Below are 20,415 nucleotides of genomic sequence, written 5' to 3'. Positions count from 1 at the left end.
ATTCTATTCTATTCTATTCTATTCTATTCTATTCTATTCTATTCTATATTCCAAAAGTGCTGTAGTAATAACCATTTCATTTTTTGGCTTTTCAGCAATCTCATGTTACTTTTGACAAGTTTTAATATTAGCTTGTACAGGACTTTCTTTGATGCCAAGTGCTGAGTACTTTAGGAGGAAAGTATCCATGTGTGTTCCAATGGCTGGCACGTTTCTGATTTTTGTGTAATTTAAATGTGCTGACAGTGAGGAAAGTTTTATTTGAATCATAAAACCTTTCCACTTTTCTTGACTTAAACTTGTAGGCATTTTCAGTTAAATTTCATTATTATGCTACAACGTTAAGCTCATCAGTGTTTTTCACAATTGCTCTTGTAATTAAAAAATATTTTTGTTCTTGAATTTATCACTCTCATTGGCAGCCAGATTGTACTAAAAATTTCCAAATAACTACACAACAAAATACAGCTAGAAAAAGGTTTAAACTTAAGCAAGACTGACTTAAAATTAAAATCCTAAAGTTATCCTGTGGTTGGATGGCATTTTCTCTCCAGGAAATGATTAGCATCGTTGTTGCCTTTTGGCAGTCAGAGCTGCCTGGTGATGGCTGTAGTCTCTGAGGCACCAGCACAGACTCACTTCCTACCCAAGAATGATCCAGTTGAGGCACAGGCTGATCAGGGAGGGCCATGTTGCTGAGGAGGCTCCTTTGAGAGGGCGATAGAGCTCAGAGCTGCCCTACTGTGCACACCACCCTGTGGTGTTGCTGTGCTCCAAGCCCTCCTAGAGAGGCAGCTCGCTAGGTTCTCCCTCTGCAGCCATTTCTGGGGCTCCGTGCCTCCCCCCCAAGAACATGAATTCTTTGTCTTTCTTCCTCGTCTCTGTTTCTCATTTAGTGCCTCCTTTCTTGCCATCGCTTTCATCTTGAAAGGGAGCATGGCTTGCTGTGCAGGTGAGCCCTTGTCTCTTCCCCACCGCGCCTGGCCGGCAGTTAGGCCACACTTGCCCTCATGGGCCATAGCTGCTTTGTTTCCTCACTGACATTCCACACGAGCCCGTACACTTGTCCCTGGACTTTCAGTGTGGCCACACCTTGCTAACCTCATTGGAAAACCAAAGAAATTACATGTTTTTCTTCTGTATCTCAGACTATTGTAAATTGGAGATCATCTCAGCGATGTTCTCCTGTTTCCTAGATTATTTAGTGCTACAATGTAAATAGGCTCAAAATAGCCTAGCTTAGGTACGCTAGAGTTTAATTCCACATCGCATCTATTGAGTTCTTAGCACACTTGCCAAGTGCTCTGTTAAGAATGTGTACATATTCTCCTGTTGATAGTCTTTGTAAAGCACCCTATGAAATGCAGGCATTAGAATTCCCACTTCGTGACTGAAGAGACTGCAGCCCAAGCAAGAGTGGTCATTCCAGAATGAGAAAAGGAGCCTTGGAATCAATAGCCTGTCAGATGTGAAGCCTGTTACTGTAGCAGCCCAGGTATACTTGATTTTGTAGAGGTAGCAAACAGCAACCCAGCTCAGTGGCTTAACAGCACTAATTTATTTTCTGGTCTCTGCTGCATACCCTTTGTGGATTAGTTTGGTGCCATGCTTTTGTAGTTACACAGGAACAAGAGACTGGTGGCTTGGTGTTAATATGTGACATTAATTGGCCATATTCATGTTGGCAGATAGCATTTAAAATTGGTGTGTGGGGGTATATAATCCCATCAGGTTTCTGGTAGCAGAGAAAAACCATAGTATTTGAAGACAGCTGTGAGGATTTACTGTGACTACCTTCATTACTAACTTACTGAGTTATAGTTTCTTCCCCCTGGAGTTTTTTTCTTGTAGCTGAAATTATTATTAATATTTGCAACTTTCTGGCACTATAGTAGCTGTAGTCACAGAATCTCTCTCTTCTGAACAGTGACCTACGTAACTGCCATTAACCAGTAGCAGGGCAGTTTTGCTTTTGTTGCTAGTTTTAAAGACAGTAAAATAACCAGAGAAGCTTGTGACCACTCCGTGTCGCACATCCAGCTCTGAGCACTGTTTTAAGCTATCTGCAGTTCTCTTATCTTGGCTCTCCTGGGTGTTTATTTGTTCTATTGCACAGAACACCTCCCAGCATGTTAGGACACTTTAGTAAACCCAGCAGATGAGGCTGTGCAGTCTGTGTGCTCAGAGGCAGGCAAGGCACTTTCCAGTGCATAGTGAAAGCACTGTGAAAACAATCAGTGCAGCAAGTGTCTGTAAGGAAGAGTGGCAGGGAGAGTTAGAGGAAGCCCTCTGCACTACGCAGAAGGCTGATCTTAAAACCAGGATGGGACACAGCCAGAATTCAAGTGCACACCAATATAGGAAAAGAAAATAATAGGCAGTGACATACATTAAATCATTAGGTGAGGGGATGAGCATGGTTTAAGAAGATTGGTGCCATCAGAGACTCTAGTACAGGGTGATATTGGTATGAGAGAGTCAGTGCTGTGGGAAGTCATTTGTATTTTACTATGGGTAAAGTGTAGAAGTAGAATTACTTATCATATTCAGTCTCATGAAAGGCCAATAAAATTTGCTTACATATATATATATTTGAGACAAAAAGTCTCTCTACATAACCGTGGTTGTCCTGGAACTCACTATATAGACCAGGCTGGCCTTAATCCCCCTGCTTTTGCCTCTCAAATGGTAGGATTGAAGGTCTATACCACCATGCCTAGTCCTTATTTTTAAAAGCCAGCAAGCACTGTTAGTCCATATTGCTCATGTAAAACAGTGGATGGAACCTTTTGTAACAGCCACCATTTCAGCAGAGTTTGTGTCAGCTGTCAGCTGGCAGAGTGTGGTGAGGAAGGAGAAGCTGGTTCTGAGGCTACATGGAGCCAGGTGAAGAGGTATGAGGTCAGTTTCATGGGCTTATAAAAGATCAGAGAGGATTTTGCTTGAGGGATGGGGGAGTTTAGGAGAGTTTAAGTAGAGTAATGTTTGAGTTGGGTTAATAAATAAATAATAAATAAAGATTAATAAATAAATAATAAATAAATAATAGATAAAGATTAATTAAAATAATACATTTTCTATTCTGTTATATTGGTATTCCTGTCTGATGTCTTAAAGGTTCATTTTGGTTTAATGATAACTCAAAGATTAATACCTATTTAGGATTATAAATTATGAGGTCAGCTAGATTTTTATGTCTGTGTGTAAGTTGGCTTTCCTATCTGTAAATATGAAATATTTAAAACTTTAGTTTCATACATTTAAAGAATATTTATTCTATTTTTGTATGTGTGCATGTGCCTGAATGTAGGTACCTATGGAGGCCTTGCATTCCTTGGAGCTGGAGTTACAGGTATTTCTGAGTCTGGGTGCTGGGATCCAGATTCTGGTCCTTGAGATCGAGCAGCAAGTGCTCTTGATGTTGTGCCATTTCTACAGCCTCTGCTTAATGTTTTCTTGCAAGGAGGTGTTGAAGTAACATACTTCAATTTCCTTTTCAGTTTTTTATACACACACACACACACACACACACACACACACACACACACACACAAAATGGACATTGTGTTTATTCCAGTTGTATTTTTAAAGTTTGATACTATTTTGTTTTAAAATATTTTTCCATCATTTTCATTCTTGTTAAAATGTAGTTTGCTGCTGAAATTTGCTGTATTACTGTTTTTCTACAATGCTAGTTAAACTCTTCCTTGCTGTTTGCCTTAGCTTTCCATTGTAATTGTAACTGCTTTACTGTTTTCTGAGTATTTCATTAACGTTTTACCACAGATATTTATCTCTGAGCTGAAATTTTAAGTTGTTTAATAGCAAATGAGACTCCTAAGCCCCCCTAGATTTTCACCTCAGAGGTGTGATTTGTGTGCAGCACAGTGTACCCTTTTGCCACGCCTCTGCACTCATGGCGTTAAGGCCATTTCCTGGTGATGGGATATTTCTGTTTCTCAGGCTTCCCCTTGCTGATTAGTCCTTCACCCAGGCAGCGACTGGGTGTAGCTGGCCGGTACAGCTTTGTCTCTACAGTTTGAATTGTCCTGTCCCCAGTGTTATCGACATGCAGTCATACGGAGCGTTTATCTTCCGATGGTTTTGCCATCTATCCAGTTTGTTGCCTGCAGTTGTTGTTTTAAGACCATCTGAATATTTAGCTAAGTCTGTTCATAGCTCTGATTCTACCTGGTAGTTAGCACTGTGGTGGCTTTTTGCTTTCATTTTCATTATCTTCTTCCCTCTCTTTTGTAGCACTAAAAATAGTTCATTTTAGCATATGCTAATTATGTAGCAAAGAAATGTTTATAATTATAAATACAAATTTAAATCTTCAGATTTAAAAAGACTTCCATAAGGTATTCCTAGTTGTTATGATTTAGATTTCAATACATGTTAGCCTAAGAAATTTATATTCTAATAATGGCACTTAAATCTCATTTAAAATCCTGTATTCTGCTAGATATATTAACAATTTTATAAACATGGGTGTGGTTTTTTTAGTGAAACAGTTAGACTATATGAAAATTGGGGAAAGAAACCCCTTGGACTGTGTTTCTTTAAACAACTGGGAAACTGTAGCATGTGTTTTTAAACTCTACTTAATTTGGGGTGTTTAGGCCTCAACCTCCCTTCCAACCTCCCAAACCTAGGTAGAAGAGAGAAGGTTAGTGGGGAGAGGGCCCAGATCCCTTTACATCTCCTGGTTGTTTAGGGTCGAGGGTTCTTTTAGGGCTGGACCAATCTCAGTCAACAGCAGACACAGCCAGCAGTCTTCTTCAAACTGCTGGGCCTCAGTGTTTTTCTCTGTCTCTCTGCTCCAAACCACCACACCATCCATTTCTCCAAACTTTTACACACCACAGGCCAACACTGCAGACCCACTTCTCACTCTGGGCTCTCAATGTATATATACTCTGAGCCCTAGGCCACACCCATCTCCTTGCTGCAAGAGGCAGGTGGTTACCAGCTGGCAAAAGCCACGCCCTGCTGGAGACAGTTAACAGGAGTGAACAGATTATAGCCCAACTAAGATCCCACACTTGGGATTAAAACGAGCATATTTACATAACATAAGTGAGTTTACAAAGAAACTGAAACTTCTACTATAAGAAGCCTTGTTTTTTTTTTGTGTGTGTGTGTTGGTATACAAAGTTTAGGACAGTTTGACCTTGCCTCATCTTTGTGGTCTTTTCATTCATTCATGCTCAATTCTGAGCACCAATCCCTCTCTGACCTGGCTGACCTTTTGGTTTTAGCTTGCCTCCTGATGGGTAAGGATGGACCTGTTGTTTTGTGGTGGTAAATGGATTAGTAAAAGGAAGCCTCCAGGCTGCCAGGGAACACTGTTGGTTATTGCTGCTACTTCCACCAGCAGCTAGATTGTGGTTCTGCAATATAGTGCCTTTTTTTTTTTTAATTTAAAGTTATTTATCATTACTATTATGTGTGTATGTATAATGTGTGCTTGGGGCACACATGCCACAGGTAGTCAGAGGATAACTTTGAGGAGTTTGTTCTCTCTTTCCACTGTGGATTCTGGGGTTTGAACTCAGGTCATGCTTGCATGACAAGTGCTTTTCCCTGCTGAATTGTCTTGCCGGTCCTCTAATGCCTTCTAGTCACTCTTACTATGCACTTGAACTTAGACCTTTGCTTGTTCCTCTACAGCAACCTCATGGGTTGTGTTGCTGACAGCTTTTCCGTGGCCCTTGAGTCCTGTGTGTATATAACATAAAACTACTAGGAACTCAGAAAAGGAGCAGTCATGCTGAGTTGTTTTTCTTCATGAATAAGCTGGGATTCAAACTAAACTTGGAGAGATGAAGAAGACACCGATGGGTTGGAAGAATGGAGGCCTAGAAGCAGCAGCGGCATGAAAGCCTGCTTGTGACAGAGCCTCTGATAGAGAAGAAAGAACACAGAGGCTATGCCTAGTGCCTGTCAGGGGCCAAGGCAAGATGGGAACCTTTTCCCTTTTTTTCCCCCAACAGAATTATGGGATTTTTGTTTGTTTCTTTTTTGTCTTTAAAGTACCCAGAAGACCAAACAAACTCTATCTGACAATGTGTCTGTAACCTCTGTTTGCTGCCCCCGTGGGGCAGGACCTTGAATTTGTGTGAGGTGTGTGTATGTCGGGGGGAGGGGGAAGAGAATAATATGTAATTAGTGATCAAACCTAGGGCCTTTTCCATGCTAAACATGAGCTCTTTGAGGGAAGCACATCTGCAGCTCTTGCTGCTGCTGATATTGATGAAATACTTGCATGCCTCACATTAGCCTGTGTGCTGCAGACAGGTCAGATCTGACCTGCTTTACTTCATTGGCCCATGGAGCACTTGCTGTGCATGTGTGGACTAAGGGGACATTACCTTGTTATCTCAGGCTTCAGGGCAATGGAGGCTCTGGAATGGATAAGAGCATCAGATACCATAGACTTCAAAAGTACCATCATCCTGTTTGTCGCCGACATTCCTTGCTGGAATTCCTTCCTACTTTCCCTCTGCCTCTGCCTCTGCCTCTGCCTCTGTCTCTGCTTCTTCCTCTGCCTCTGTTCTGCCTCTGTCTCTGCCTCTGTCTTGGCTTCTGGTACAAGGACCTATTTCTTCCTGTGTTTGCTTCACTCTGAGATAATGGCATCTTAAGTTCTCTGCTTTCCTATGAACCTTTCTGCACTCCCAGGGATCCATGTACCCTTCATTCATTGCCTTGTGCCTCAGACCTCTTAGCAGGTGAAGCTGGATCTTTGCTCATTTGTTCATAGCCCTTACTTTTCTGTCCTGTCCTGTGCCAGGCACTAGACAGGGGGTGTATGGTTTAATGCTCTTGATTGATATACCAGCTGCTAAGGGCTCACTAGGTACCAGCCCCAGGAGGAAAGTGGAGACAGACTTGAGGAGGCCTAGCTGACCCTGGGGAAGTCCACAGGCCAGCAGTACAAATGCAAATTGGCACCTTTAGGTGCTGGTACTGCTGTGAGGTGCGGCTTCCTCCCTGGACCTGCCAGTGGAGAGTGGCAACTCTGTTCTGTTACTTTCTTGTCTTTCCTGGAGTTGACAGCAGCCCCGATGGCAGATCACTGTGCATCGCAGATTGTTCTAGTTTGTTTTCTCAGGTTACCAACATTGCCTTGGAATGTTGCATCATCCCATGTCCTTTTCCTCATTCAGCTTTTCCAGTGAAAGCATTCACTTAGCTCTGGGGAGGTATCAAAACAGGGATTGGTTTAGTATAACTTTAGACTTGCAGGGTCTAATCACAAATCAGAAAGAAATTAGGTATTTACATATCTTGTCAGCAGTCAGAATGATGATGTTATCATGCGTTACAGTCTCCAGAAAATTCACTCTCCATTCCATATGGGAAAAATAGCAGATGTTCTCTCTGTGTTCTACAGTAGGTCTGACGTTGTGAACCCTGGAAAGGTTGGAGCAATCGAGACCATCTGGGTTTCATCTGACTGCAGTAGTACACTGTGTAGTGTGGAAAGTGATTCTTCAGGACTGCCCTGTAGCTTGATGTCTAAACATCCAGATCCTAGCCTGTCTGCCTAGCATGGATCACCTAACTTTACTGCATACTGGTGTGACTATGGGCAAGTTTCACCTTCCTCTGTAAAACAGGGTTCATAAAAGTACCTTTTGCAGGTTGTAACACAGTGAGTGAGTGAGCGTGTAAGTGAATGAGTGAGTGTGTGAGTGGGAGGGAGGGAGGGAGGTAGGGAGTGCCCTCGTGAGAGGGGCATTATGTGCTTGGATTTTCCTGGAGTAGTATCTGATATCTTCCAGTCTGTTGACTCCGCTCACCGTATGGTCATGTGATAATTAAATGAAGGAACATTCAAAAAGCACTGAGCACTCATCTTGGCCTGAGGGAAATGTGAATCTTCTCCCTCAAGTCCCTATCTGTCTTCCCTATCTATCTAACATGAGAAAGTCATCTGGGATCCCAGGCAGATGGCAGGGAAAGCATGTGGTTCTCCACAGTTTCCTGTAAGGTCAGACCTGGAACATCACATTTTTAAGGTTTCTTGTGTTAGGCACTGAAAACAGAGGTTCCCCAATGGGTGGGCTTCATGAGTGGGAGGTTGACATGTTAACCATTGTTTCCATGCTACCCAGCACAGTGCAAGCATGGAGCAGGCACTCAGGAAGGATTTGGGTTTGTTTTTTTTTTTTTTTTTTTTTTTTGAGATAGGATTTCTCTGTGTAGCCCTGGCTGTCCTGGACTTGCTTGGGAGACTAGGCTGGCCTTGGACTCACAGAGATCTGCCTGCCTCTGCCTTCCCCAGTGCTGGGATTAAAGGCATGTGCCTGGCTAGGAAGTGTTTGTTAATGACTGAAGGAAGAAGGGAGGCCTCTGGCCCTCAGCTGGGGATGACTGTTCTCTTTGGTTTGAGGGAATAGAAAGTTGAGGGCACTAGATCGTCAAAAGTTAGTGAATTAGTTAAGACTCAGTAACTCACTAACTTACCACATTAAATTTCATGTTTGCTGCCCCAGATTTGCTCACTGGCATGTTTGGAGGGAGTCCTCATAGGAAAGCAGAGAAGTCCTGTAATGACAGAACACAGAGGTCTCATAGGAACGTGCATGTATTGAGCAGCAGCAAGGACAGACACTTTAGGGCTGTACTGTGGAGGGGCCTGAGAGTCTAAGGGAGCAGCAGGTCATTTGCTGAACATAACTTCTGCTCTGTGTTTGCTTGCCTCCTTTGCCTTTTGCACCATGCTGGTGGATGCTGTTGTCTAGGCTTCACCTCTGGCTCTTCTCGTCTTAGCTCTGGCTACTCTCATTTCCTCCGTTCTGGACACACTGGCCTTTTTTGCCCAACTGCTCTCTGAGTTTACCAGGCTTCTTCCTAATCATGATTTGGTTCCCACTGTTGTCCTTTGCTTTTTGTCATACTTGAAGCTTAGTACATTTTCTCTGAAGTGGCACCTCTACTCCACTGCAATCACTGCTCATCTTCTTATGCTTGATTTTTATTTTGAGCACTGGGCGTTGTTTTCATGTGGTTTTTGGCCATTCCTCACCACAGAGATGCATTGTTGGGATAAATGGGGTGCCCGCGATGTAATCTAGATTGCAGTAGAGACTCAGAAATATACGAATGCATTAGTATCAAGTAAATAGGTGTTGTAGTTTATTTTAGATTAAGACTAGAGAGAGAAACAGTTGTTATTTGTTTCACATAAGAACCAAGGCCAGTCAGTTCAGAGTATGAAAGTGTAACTGGAACTAAGTAAATGGAGGAAAGAGCCCAGCTTATGAGTACTGTAGGGGAGAACTTAAAAAAAAAAAATATATATATATATATATATATATATATATATATATATATTGCTCCAAAGATTTATTTCTAAGTTGCTTGTTTTTAAAATTGCATTTTTGAATAAAAAGGATTTTTGTGTAGTCAGCCTCAGTATTCATGGCTTCTGCACCTCTAGACTTTACCAAGTTCATACATGTGAGCAAGCATACCACACACACTATATATATATATATTTTTTTTTTCTTATATATAAAAGAGGTTTATTAGGTAGATATGGAGAGAGAAGGAGAAGGGAGAACAGGACATGATGGGGGAAAGAGGGAGAGAGGAAAAGAGAGAAAAGGGGAAGAGAGAGGGGGAGCCCCGATAGAGAGGAAGGACCAAGAGAGGCCAAGAGAGAAAGGACCAAGAGCCACACTATATTTTTTAAAGATGTTCCAGTAATCATTTTACAAAGAACCATATACTTACGTAACTATGTAAACTCAAACAGTTATTTTGAGTTCCCAGCACTGGGAATGAGAGAGATACTGTTTGTGTCTACTGTTGTCTCACAGCGCTGCACAATCAACACATAGCTATACAAATAGTTATGAAAAATTGCGTAAGAATTTTAAAAGAAAAACAAGGAAAGCGGGGGTGGTTAAGTCGGCCTTCCACTTCCCAAGGTGTTGCTTCTAAGACTGTGTTGAGCAGTTTGCAACTGTGGAGCTGTCCCAGCAGTTAGGCGGGGTGTGGGGGGTCATAGCTGACAGCATCTAGAATGTTCTGCTGTGAATTTAGTTGGGTCTTATTTTTATTGAAGGCAATTATAGTGGACAGAAAAGAAAGCTACTAGAAAGATGAACCCACATTAAAACTCGTGGGTTGAGTTTAGTTGCGGTGTCTTACTTCATAATCCTAGTCTCATCTTTATAATTCCAGTCATTCAGGGGCTGAGGCAGGAAGATCTTGAGTTTGAGTCAGGGCTCTTTAGCAAGACCAAAAACAAAACAAAACATGAGACACATCTCAGATAAGGCATTGATCCAAAACAGGCTCATACGCCTCCCACCTCCAAGCCCTGCTGAGGTCCTTTATTTTTACGGGTATTTCAGGAGTTTTAGTGTGTCTCCGTTGAAGCTACACATTTCCTGTGGAAGACCATCCCTGCTGCTGTTCCTATGAGTCTGAAATTGTGGGACAGAGGATTTCAGATGATTCCAATGGGCCTTCATGGGAATCTACAGTGACTGTAAATTTGGGCTTTAATGATAGACCAATGTTCAGAATCAACTGTGAGCAACTTAGGCCACTTCCCTAAGCCTCAGTTTCCTAGGTGTTCGTATGTGGTATGTGTCTGTCTCTTTCTCTCTGTGATATATATGTCGTATGTGTCTGTTGTATGTGAGGGATGTGTGTGTGTGTGTGTGTACGCACACGTGCGCCTACCTCTTGGGGAGGATCAGTAGGCCACAGCTGAGGAAAGGGAAGAAAGCTCCCATTGGTTTTTCTAAGTGGCCAGCCCTACACATTTGTAATTTTGGCTAGTATTTATTGATGTTGTTTAGTTGGTTGGCTCCATAGACTAATCACATTATAGGAATTATCAGGTCAGTACTTTTCCCCCTTTAGCAGAGGGTTTATTCATTTTTCCAAATACCCAGCTTCTAGATGAAAACCTTTCAGAATGTGAATACCGTCTGTAGAAGTGAGAAATGTCTGTTAAGTTTATTCATATTTTTAGCTAATTAGAAGTATAGGAGGCTATTTTCTGGGGGCAATTTTGAACTTCTATTTTTAGTAAGTGTGTTGGGAGTTTTGTTGAGAAAAGGATGTAAGTCAGAGCAGAACAAAGTATTTGTGCTTTTGAAGCAAGCACACTGTAGTTTGGCCTTGCCCCAGAGGCAAGGGTAGATGTTTTCTTGGACTTTCTGACTCTGGCCAGAGAGCTGTCCATGATGATTGGAATTGACATTTGTTAAAACAGCCTGTTTTCTTTTTTGTTTTTGTTTTGTTTTGTTTGTTTGCCACCAAATATTTTGTTGTTTTTGAGGCAGAGTGTCTCTGTTATGCATTTCTGGCTGTCTTGGAAGTCGATACGTAGACCAGGATGGCTTTGAACTCACAGAGATACTCCTGCCTCTGTGATCAAGTGCTAGGATTAAAGGCATGCCCCAGCAAACCTGGCCCATCCTTAACATTCTTAAGAATTACAAGTGCTTTAGGCTGGCCAGTAGTGACCCCTGGTTTTAATTCCAGCACTCTGAAGGGAGAGACAGGTAGATCTCTGGTTATTATGTAGACCATCTTGGTCTACATAATGAATTGTAGGACGGCCTGGGCTACACAAGAGACCCCTGTCTTGAAGAACAGATAAACAAACAAGAATTAAGAATGCTTCATTGTAGGAAAATTAATCTTTTTAGTTTTTCATGATTTGATTAAATTTGGAAATTACTCTGAAAGGTACATGCTTGTTTTTCTCATTGACACCAGTCTCCTTATTTCTTGCATAAACATCTAATACTAATCTTATTTTTTAAGATTCTGATGAATTCCAACATAAACTTTGAGAAATAATTTATTCCATTCTCTATTTCCTGTGGACTGTGAGGTATCATGCTCTCTGCTGTCTAGTGACCTGGCACACAGTGGTTAGCTAGTGCTTCTTGGAAAGTCCCACTTGAAGTGAGGGCCAAAAGTGAGCTGTCACTCTCTATAGAATGTCCAAGCCACTCAGGTTGCTGGAGGGAGACAGGAGGGGCCCAGCATCTGATTGCTCAAATGGCCTTCATGGAGTGTGCCAAAATTATTCTTTTTAAGGTTGTAGTGTGCTGCTGGTAGCCTTTGATTTAGAAACAGGCATAAGCTGTGCTTTGCTGCTTGGTTCTGTTAGACGTTAAAGAGCAGAGCAGTGCTAGTGACTTCTTATTTTGAAACTAGATACAGGTGGGTAGAGAGAGCAGAGAAGATCCCAGCTTGCAGGTTGGTAGTGTTTCATTACTGGACTTAGCAACTCCAGACCTGCTCTAGTCTGCTTTGTATACGCCAGTTTCAGTTAGTCTCATTCTTTGACTATTGGATGAGAAACTAAAAAGCAATGCAAAACAAGTAACAATTCAGCACTACTGGTTTTCTTTGTTTTTCCTATGATGCTTCTGCTCTTTGCCTTGCAGAACACTGAATCTGTGGCAGCCACTGAGACTCTGGCTGAGGTACCTGAACACGTACTGCGAGGACTTCCAGAGGAAGTGAGACTTTTACCATCTGCAGTTGACAAGAGTCGGATTGGTGAGTACTCTCATCATGGGAGTCATGCAACAAAGAATAGGCTGCTTCTTGTGGGAGCAGGATCCTGCGAGGTGGGCATTATGCCAGAAAAGGAAAGGTTGACCCTCAGTGAGAAGATTATGTGTTCCATATGTACTTTCCTCAGAAGAATCCAGGGTGGCCATGGGTTTTAAAAAGGAAACTAACCCCTATCTCTTTGAACCTTCATATTCTGTTCTTGGTTGTATGGCTCAGTGTGCCCTCCTCTGGATCTCTGTGAGCCTTGTCCCGCAGACTGGGTGGTTTCCTCTGATTTCACTGTGCCTTGAGTGTGATTATGGTATCACATTTATTTCCTTACTTTTAGTTGACTTTACATTTGTTCCTGTTACTGATGGTCTGCTTTACCCATTGTCTCACCATTTTTTGCAGACACTTAAGGACCCTCTGTGGGTATTTGAATGAATTACATAAGCTGGCTACAATTTCTTTCTTTCTTTTTTTATTTTTTGGCTACAATTTCTTGTTGAACACATAAGCTTATTTATTTTTGTGTTTGTAAGTTGTAGATACAAGGCTGATAGTAAGCTGTAAAAATCTTATAAAAACACACTATTGAACAGATCATACTGACACCCTCCTTTTTGGCTTTTAGATGCTCTTCTGATGATTAGTGAGTATGTGTGACTCTGACCAGCACTTTTTCCAATTCTCATTGGAACTTTAATTAGTGAGCATTGGGGTTTTTTATATTATTTTGTCTGAACAAAAGCAGCTGTCCCACAGTTTAACCAACTCATGGTCAGTGTTCACAGACGCAGTTTCTAGGTGACTCTTGGTGGGAGTAGCGGAACTAGCCTCCACCTTCTGTTCTGTACAGGGGGAACCTGTCCAGAATGCAAGATTCTCTTGACTTCTGGGCTCCTGCCATTCTACTGTTGTGTCTTCATATCTCTGTGCTTTATGATAGGTGACTAGAGGATGCCATGGGTTAGCATGTATGTTGACTCTTTGAAACTCTGCAAGGCAAGATGTCTCATGGACTGTGTTTTACGAAGCTAGTAAGAGAGAAAGATTTTTCCACTCTAATTGGGCAAATCAACTTCAAAAATATTTATTTATAAAATGAGTCGTAACCATTATAAGAGCATTATAAGAACAGTTTACGGGAGGGAGGGGGACTGGGAGGAGAACAGGGAGGGGCCTATAACTGAGATGTAAATTGAATTAATTAATGAAACAAGATTAAAAAAAAGAATGTCCCCATGGTGGGGGATGGAGGGAAAAACGACTTACATTTAGTAGGGACAGTTTGAGATCCTGTAGAAAGACTGAATGAAGAATTTAAATTATTTGTAGTTTGGTTCCATTTGTATTTTTTTCCTTATGTTAACTTTCAAGTGTTTGTATTATATATGGTCTATTTTACATATAAAAGTTAATATAAACTTTTAAAAAGTATTAATCAATGCAGCGTCTTTACAGACTATTTAGAAAATACTGAGGGGTGTGCAGAAGGAAACTCAGAATCCCTTTGAGGCCTTTATTTGGTTTGATTGAACTTAATCACAGCTGTCTTGCTGTTAGGCAACCTAGCTTTTTAATTGTTTTGTAAAACTATATGACATAAATGCTTTCAGTATTTAAATAACCATATTACATTATAAAAATATTTGTTTTATTTTCTAGGTGTCTGGGCTACTAAACCAATTTTAAAAGGGAAAAAGTTTGGGCCATTTGTTGGTGACAAAAAGAAAAGATCCCAGGTCAGGAATAATGTATACATGTGGGAGGTAAGAGAGTCTCAAGCACTTTAAATAGAACACTCCCTATTCTCACAGGAATTGACATTTTAATATGTTCTTTTAAAATTAATTTTTTTTTTTTTTTTTTGTTAAAGAGAAAATGAATTTTTCTGGGTAGACTGTTGTTTGTATATGTGTGTGTAGTTTGAAGCTGCTTGGTTGTTCTTGATGGAAAATGGCACGTCTGTTTTTTTTTGTATTCTTTGTCCAAAGCATTTTGCCATATACCTAAGACCTTGACTTTTTGTGTCATTTACAAATGACACAAATACACCAGAAAACACACCCCAGAGGCTCCAAAGAACAGTATTAGATTTCCCTCTGCATGTCAGAAAGTAGTTTCTATGTCCCTGCAACAGTCAAGAGGTAGACCTATATAGCACGTGACACATTTACATTGAACTTTTACTTTTGCAAAAGGTTTTTCTTCTGCTTCCTGTATTTTCAACAGTCCTAGAGGATAAAGCAGGGCAGTTTCAGCCTTTTATAGAAGCTTTCAGTAAATGAGGAGCTGCCTTGCTGTGTAGGTTCAAGCAGATGCAGTCTGAGCCAGGTCTCCTGGGACCAGTGGGATAGTTACACATGTTCTTCCAGATTGCCTGGCCAGTATTTGCTTCTACACTAGCTTCCTGGCTTAACCTGTGGGCTGTGAAGCCTTCCATTTAAAAAGCAGGGTACTGAAAACACCTCATTAGGATACTTGTGACTACATATGTTGATAATGTTCTTGAGTTTTGCATGGGATTCTGCAGGTCAGTGCCCTAGGAAGCACCTCAGGGCATGACTTCTTTACAAGTTTGAATGAGAAGGAATTGTATCTGTTTCATACTTGTTGACATACAAAAGCCTGACAGTAAAATGTTTGGGCATATCCCTCCAAGAATCTCAGGGCATGGGGTGGGGTCCAGTTCTTAAGGTTGTAAAGGTTATATAGCTTGATCTAACAGTTTCATCAGTTTGTATTTGTTTCTTATGAGTCTGTTGGTGATAGGGTCTGACAGTGAGCCCTTGGGAAACAAGGATTTACCTCAAGGATCAGAACTATTGGGAGGTGAAAGAGCTTCGTAATTTGGTCACAAAAAGTCTTCCTTACAAAAGATAATATCTGTGTCCTTAAAAATGAGTTGCCTGTACAATATTGCTCTCAAATAAGGCACCTCGTTCATTTAAAAAGTTTCTCCAAAGAAGCTAACAGGCATGCTTGACCTAGTTAGCAGTAATCAAAGTGAGGAATATCAGGAAATGACATGCTTACTCATGTTCTGTGTGTACAGTCGAACAGATGCCATGACTGCTAAAGTGAAGTCAGTGGTGCCTTTTTTTTTTTTTAATTATTTTTTATTTATTTATTTTTTTCCATTTTTTTTAACTTTTATTAATTACACTTTATTCATTTTGTATCCCTCCATAAGCCCCTCCCTCTTCCCCTCCCGGTCCCACCCTCCCCCCCTTTCTGCATGCATGCCCCTCCCCAAGTCCACTGATAGGGGAGGTCCTCCTCTCCTTCTTTCTGATCTTAGTCTATCAGTTCTCATCAGAAGTGGCTACATTGTCCAGGGTTCTAGGTTATCTCCACGAATAGTCCTTGGTTGGAGTATGAGTCTCTGGGAAGTTCCCTGTGTTCAAATTTTCTTGTTCTATTGCTCTCCTTGTGGAGTTCCTGTCCTCTCCAGCTCTTACTATTTCCCACTTCTTACATAAAATTCCATTCACTGTACCCGACAGTTGGCTATTAGGATCAGCATCTGCTTTGACAGTCTGCACGGCAGAGGCTTTCAGAGGCCTGCCTTTTTTTTTTTTTTTAATTTTTTTAAAATCTTATTTTTATTTATGTTTTGTTTGTATGTCTGTGTGATGGTGTTGAATCCTAGAGTTACAGACAGTTGTGGGCGGCCATGTGGGAGCTGGGAATTGAACCCAGGTCCTTGTGAAGAGCAGCCAGTGCTTTCATTTCCCCTGTGTTCTCCAGCTCCCTGTGGTGCCTTCTATCCTGAGTAATATTTTGATATTGGACATGCTGTATAAACTATCACTCAGGTCTTTTGGGAGCTATTATATATACTGAAACTCAGGCCTAGCATGGTTTGAGAGTCACTTTCTGAGAGTTGTGATTTGCAACTGAGAACTACTAGGGACTCATTTTCCTCTATACATGTACCGTCTTACTGCTAATAATTCAAGATTCTTTGCATACATGTGCTTCAGTCTTCAGTTTGTAGCTCATCATGAAAGTGTCACTGCTTCTTAATCAGGCTCAAGTTCACTCTTTAGTCAGGTTCTTGTGAAGATTGACCTTTCTTTGCGAGAAGATATAGATGACATAGGTATGGCATGTGTATGACAAAGTATCACACGTGTCATACCTATGGCATCTATATCTTAGTTTAATTTTTTTTAAATAAAAGGCCATTTTAGATGTGAGAACTAAGTTAATGATATCCTTACTTTTCGTCTTGCAATAAGATTGTAATAAGGCAAGCAAGATGCTTTATTGGGTAAAGGTGCTGCCACCAAGCTTGAGGACCTGAATTCTATCACTGAGCCCACATGGTGAAGGAGAAAACTGACTTCTCCCAAGTTGTCCTCTGACTTAAAAAACAAAAGAAAACTATGTGCTTACACAAACGATAATAGGATGACATGGTACAGAAAAAGCTCACCAAAAGGTAAAATTCACTTAAATTCCCAGCACCCATGCATCTCTATGAACAATCTTTTAACTACATATAAAATTTACTAAGTTAGTAAGGAATTATTTTTGTCAGAGTCTCATGTAGTGCAGGCTGGCCTATCTTTGTCTAGAGCCTTTGCTGTCCTTGTCTCTTAAATACTAGTGCCAGTTCCCACACCATGTCCAGGAATGTAATGTGCCTGTTTCCTACCAATGTACCAGGGATATATCTGTGTTATATTGTGCCTACCTTTTTTTTTTTTTTTTTTTTTTTGTGGCTACTCATAATTTCATTTATATACCATTCATGATTTACCTTCTGTTGAACATTTAAATAGCTTTAATCTTTTGCTGAGTATGTACAGTTCTTTAAAGTATAAACTCACTGTACATGTAATATGCTGACTTGTTTGATATTTTCTTTAAGATACTTTCCTAGCAGTGTAATGTTAAGTCAAAAGTTATGTAATGTAAACAAAAAATATGAACTTCTGTACATTTTTGGCAAGTTTTGCTTAAAAGCCCTTAAAAATATTTGTAAAACCAGCAAGAGTATGTTTTTTTCTAAGCCTTTGAAGCTTAGCATTGTCTGTATTTTTAATAGCCTTAAAAATCTATTCTTTTTAGTGAGTGATTATTGTTTATATTAGTGTTTTGACCATCTTGCCAATAAATTATTCCCTCTGTCTAGAGGACAGAGGAAAGAGGTACAGTTGCTTACTGATTACAATTGGTGCAGAACTGATCTCTGCATAGAAGATTTTAATACAGTTTTTAAGGAGCAAAACCCTTTTTTTTTTTTTTTATATGAGTTAGCATTGTGAATAAATGTTAGTGTGTGAGCTCGGTAGTGCTTGCTGTGTCTTTGTAATTGGATGTCACTGGAAGTAGTGGCAGCTGATTCCTCTGTGTCCTTTCCTGTAATTGGATGTCATTGGAAACTGCCAGTCAGTTCTGCAGAGCCTGTTTTCAGAAAGGGTTAGTCATGCTCACGGTTCTTCTCCAGCTGTAGAATGTTGTTAGGGCAGCTGTAGGAAAGATTGTCTCTAGATCCAGCCTATAACCTGTATTTTAAAGCTCCAAGACCTTCATCTTTTTAAACCATGCGGCACATGAAGATGTTATGAAATTCAAATTTTAGTTCATGAGGAAAGTTTTATTGGCACACAGCCACATTTCATTCGTCTGTTGTCTCTGGTTGAGCAGTGGCAATGGGCTGTATGCCCTATAAGGCCAAAAATCCCTTTGAAATATGTATGGGTGTTTTGCTTATATCAGTTTCTGAGCATCATGTGTGTGCAGTGCCTGAAGAGGCCAGAGGAGGCTGTTGGATCAACTGGAACTGGAGTTACAGACAGTTGTGAGCCACTATGTGGGTGCTGGGAATTGAACCTGGATCCTCCAGAAGAGGTGCTCTTTAACTACTGGGCAGTATTTACTGCACTCTCCACCACTTTCATATTACTCTGTGGACAGCTAGCTTGGTGTTTCAGGTTTACTGAGCAGGTACAGCAGTTTGCAGAAGTTGGTACTTCAGCTGTAGAAGTGGTTGTTGTAGTAACAGCAGAGCCAGTTAGTTATCAGCTGTTTCGGGAATTTCATGATAGCCGAGGGTGTTGGCATACAGAAGATTAAATAATCTTTCAAGCAGGTTAACTTTTACTTAGGTTAGCATCTTGGTGTGGTGCAGTTTTTTTTCCCCTTGGGAGTTTATTTATTTGCCCATTTAATGTCTCTTTGTCAAGCTTTTTCTGAGTGTTATGCAATGTTGATCTTGACATAGAAACATGTGCTCTGTAAACTCCTGGCTTTATCTCATGGAGGTTGTTGGTCTGGAGTAAAAGACTCATGCAGATAAGAAGTCTGGACTCCTAGTGGCTTGCTTGAGATACCTGGAGTCAAAATTAAACTAAGCCTCTGGGTTGCCGTTAGTGCTCTTCCTATAGCTAAGACCATAGACAGAGTATTTTGGGGTGTGGACCCTTGCTTATCATCACTATGATAAGATGCCAAAGACAGATTATCTAAAGTATAGAAAGGTTTGTTTTGGCTCACAGTTTTATGAGTGATCATACAAAATTGGGTGGTCCTGTGGCTTGGGCCTCTGGTGACAGTGATGGATACTGACAGGAGCACATGCTGGAGTCCTTTCCTTCCCCCAGGTCCATTATTTCTCAGTGGCACCTCTAGAGGACTGTGACTTATACGTATATAAGTATAAGTTATACTTTGGTTCTCATCCAGACCACAGCACCCTCTTGTGAATCTCCCAAGAAAGCACAAAACTGTACACCAGGAAAGCCGGAATGCCAAGTAGGCATGTGTACTGCATTTTGAGTTTAGATTATTTTTATTTCAAAATGACTGGATTAAATAGAATTGAAATTGTTATAGGACATTTATGCTGTGCCTGAAGAAGAATTGGTACCTAGTCTGTTCAGTGACAACAGGAGAACAGGAGATGGATAGGGCTTCCTTTATTTTTATTTTTTTCGGGGGATAGGGCTTCCTTAACCCCTGGAGGAGTCAGGAACCCGAAAGATGGTTTGTTCTTTTGTTTAGAGCTTCTGGAGGTGACATTGGGTTGCCTTCTGGACAAGCGCTTTACCATGAGGTATAACCTAGCCATCAGAAGAAGGATTTAGAGGGAGTGTTCTTGGTGAAGGGCTGCCCTTCCCTGTTCCCTGTCTGCTTATCTGTTTCATTTTGATTCAAGGAGGAAATGAGAAGATCAAGTGAATTTTTTTTTTTTTTTTTTTTTTTTAGTGGCTAGGTTATTCTACTGAAGTTGTCCATCTGCTGTGTTTCCTCATTTGTAAAAGGGACTTAGGAGCATTTCATGGGGGCTGGAGAGATGGTTCAGTGGTTAAGAGTGCATATTGCAGTTGCTAAGGACCTAGGCTCTGTTTCATTAACTGCAGCTTCAGAGGATCTGACACCTTCTAGCTTCCCTGGGCACCAGCACTCATGGGCACACTCATACCTTACCTTCTGCATAGACACAAATGTACGAATATATTAAAAAATTTTAAATATCAAAACCATAATATTTATAGACACTTACAAATGTTGAACAAAAATAATTTGTAAGGCGCCCAGTCTACCCAGTGTGGCCACAGTGGTGCATGTTGGATCCTCTCCAGATGAGAGGTGGGGTCTGGAAGTCAGCTTGTCAGAGCTGTTCTTACCAGTATGGACTCCGGAACCCAGGCTCTGTATGGGAGACTGCTTTGTGGACTGTAACAGGGTAAAGATCTTGATTCTGTGTGCTGTTCCTCTCTGGAGTCCGGTGAGTCAAGTATTTCTTGGTTCTCATGGAGGTGTAGAAATAGGCCTCTTCAGTGTCTCTTGTTGGGTTTGAGCTAGTGAGGGAGGGTTGCCTACCTTGTGCCTGCTGGGAGATTGTACTTG

General features: G+C 41.0%; 1 protein-coding gene across 2 annotated transcripts in view; it reads left to right on the top strand.

The window, feature by feature from the left end:
* The window catches only part of Prdm2 (PR/SET domain 2), a 103,570-nt gene that overhangs the window by 22,510 nt on the left and 60,645 nt on the right, over positions 1-20,415 (top strand). For both annotated transcript variants that reach the window (XM_055610786.1, XM_055610787.1), the window contains exons 3-4: positions 12,435-12,549; positions 14,218-14,321. In XM_055610786.1, the coding sequence (XP_055466761.1) occupies positions 12,435-12,549; positions 14,218-14,321 (219 nt within the window). The remainder of the gene's footprint in view (positions 1-12,434; positions 12,550-14,217; positions 14,322-20,415) is intronic.

Source organism: Psammomys obesus, unplaced genomic scaffold, assembly GCF_907164565.1.
Source record: "Psammomys obesus unplaced genomic scaffold, mPsaObe1.curated_primary_1811, whole genome shotgun sequence".
In the NCBI taxonomy this organism is placed as follows: Eukaryota; Metazoa; Chordata; class Mammalia; order Rodentia; family Muridae; genus Psammomys; species Psammomys obesus.
This window is presented reverse-complemented; position numbering and strand designations above follow the sequence as displayed.